This window comes from Pterocles gutturalis, unplaced genomic scaffold (genome assembly GCF_000699245.1).
Source record: "Pterocles gutturalis isolate BGI_N339 unplaced genomic scaffold, ASM69924v1 scaffold26820, whole genome shotgun sequence".
Taxonomy (NCBI): Eukaryota; Metazoa; Chordata; class Aves; order Pterocliformes; family Pteroclidae; genus Pterocles; species Pterocles gutturalis.
Genome location: NW_010141636.1, coordinates 1 through 1187, shown reverse-complemented (window position 1 = coordinate 1187; position 1187 = coordinate 1). Strand labels below are relative to the sequence as shown.

The window sequence follows — 1187 nt, the reverse complement described above, 5'->3', positions numbered from 1 at the left end:
CCCAGGACCCCCCTTTTTTACCTCTCGTTCCCTTCCAGGTGAACTTCAACGAGCCCCTGTCCATGCTGCAGCGCCTGACGGAGGATCTGGAATACCACGAGCTGCTGGACCGGGCGGCCAAGTGCGAGAGTTCCCTGGAGCAGCTGTGTTACGTGGCCGCCTTCACCGTCTCCTCCTACTCCACCACCGTTTTCCGCACCAGCAAACCTTTCAACCCCCTCCTGGGGGAAACTTTTGAGCTGGATCGTCTGGAGGAGAATGGTTACCGCTCCCTCTGCGAGCAGGTACCCGCCAGCCCCGCTCTGACAGAGCCACCAGCCCCTAGGGGTGGCTGTCACTGAGCTGTCCCCTTTTCCCACCCAGGTGAGCCACCATCCGCCGGCTGCCGCCCACCACGCCGAGTCCAAGCACGGTTGGACGCTTCGCCAGGAAATCAAAATCACCAGCAAATTTCGGGGAAAATATCTTTCCATCATGCCTCTGGGTGAGCATGCGGCTGCAGGGTGATGCATGGGGATGGGGGTGGCTGTGCTGTGGGTTTGGGGACATCCCAGTGTCCTGGGAACCATTCCCAGCGCAGCTTCCCCCCCGCCTCAGGTACCATCCACTGCATCTTCCACTCTTCCGGCAACCACTACACGTGGAAAAAAGTCACCACCACCGTGCACAACATCATCGTGGGCAAGCTCTGGATAGACCAGGTGGGATGGAACCCCATCCCGTAGGGAGGCGGGGAGCTCCTGTGCCTCAGTTTCCCCCACCAGTGGGGAAAGGGCTGTGGGCTGGATCTGACCATCGTCTCCTCCTCTTCCTCCTCCCCTCCGCAGTCGGGTGAAATCGAGATCGTCAACCACAAGACGGGTGACAAGTGCGTCCTCAAGTTCGTCCCCTACAGCTACTTCTCGCGGGACGTAGCGAGGAAGGTGGGGACGTGGGGAAGCTGAAAGGGGGGTGTGGGACATGCTGGGGCGCTTGTGGCTCCTGGGTGTCCTGATTTAGGCTGTCCCCTGTCCCCGCAGGTCACCGGGGAGGTGACAGACCCCACGGGGAAGATGCATTTTGCCCTGTTGGGCACCTGGGATGAGAAGATGGACTGCTACAAGGTGACGATGGGCGCTGGGGACAACGGGACGGAGGGACGGCAGAGACCCCACGAGGCCGAGGACAGCCGGATGCTGCTGTGGAAA

The 1187-nt window shown here is 61.2% G+C and overlaps 1 protein-coding gene across 1 annotated transcript in view; it reads left to right on the top strand.

The window, feature by feature from the left end:
• LOC104469548 (oxysterol-binding protein 1-like) overlaps positions 1-1184 on the top strand; it is a gene marked incomplete at both ends in the record, with an annotated part of 1720 nt that extends 536 nt beyond the window's left edge. The window contains 5 exons of the mRNA XM_010084097.1: positions 14-284; positions 364-484; positions 598-701; positions 828-923; positions 1020-1184. Of these exons, the coding sequence (XP_010082399.1) occupies positions 14-284; positions 364-484; positions 598-701; positions 828-923; positions 1020-1184 (757 nt within the window). The remainder of the gene's footprint in view (positions 1-13; positions 285-363; positions 485-597; positions 702-827; positions 924-1019) is intronic.
• Positions 1185-1187: the final 3 nt, after the last annotated feature.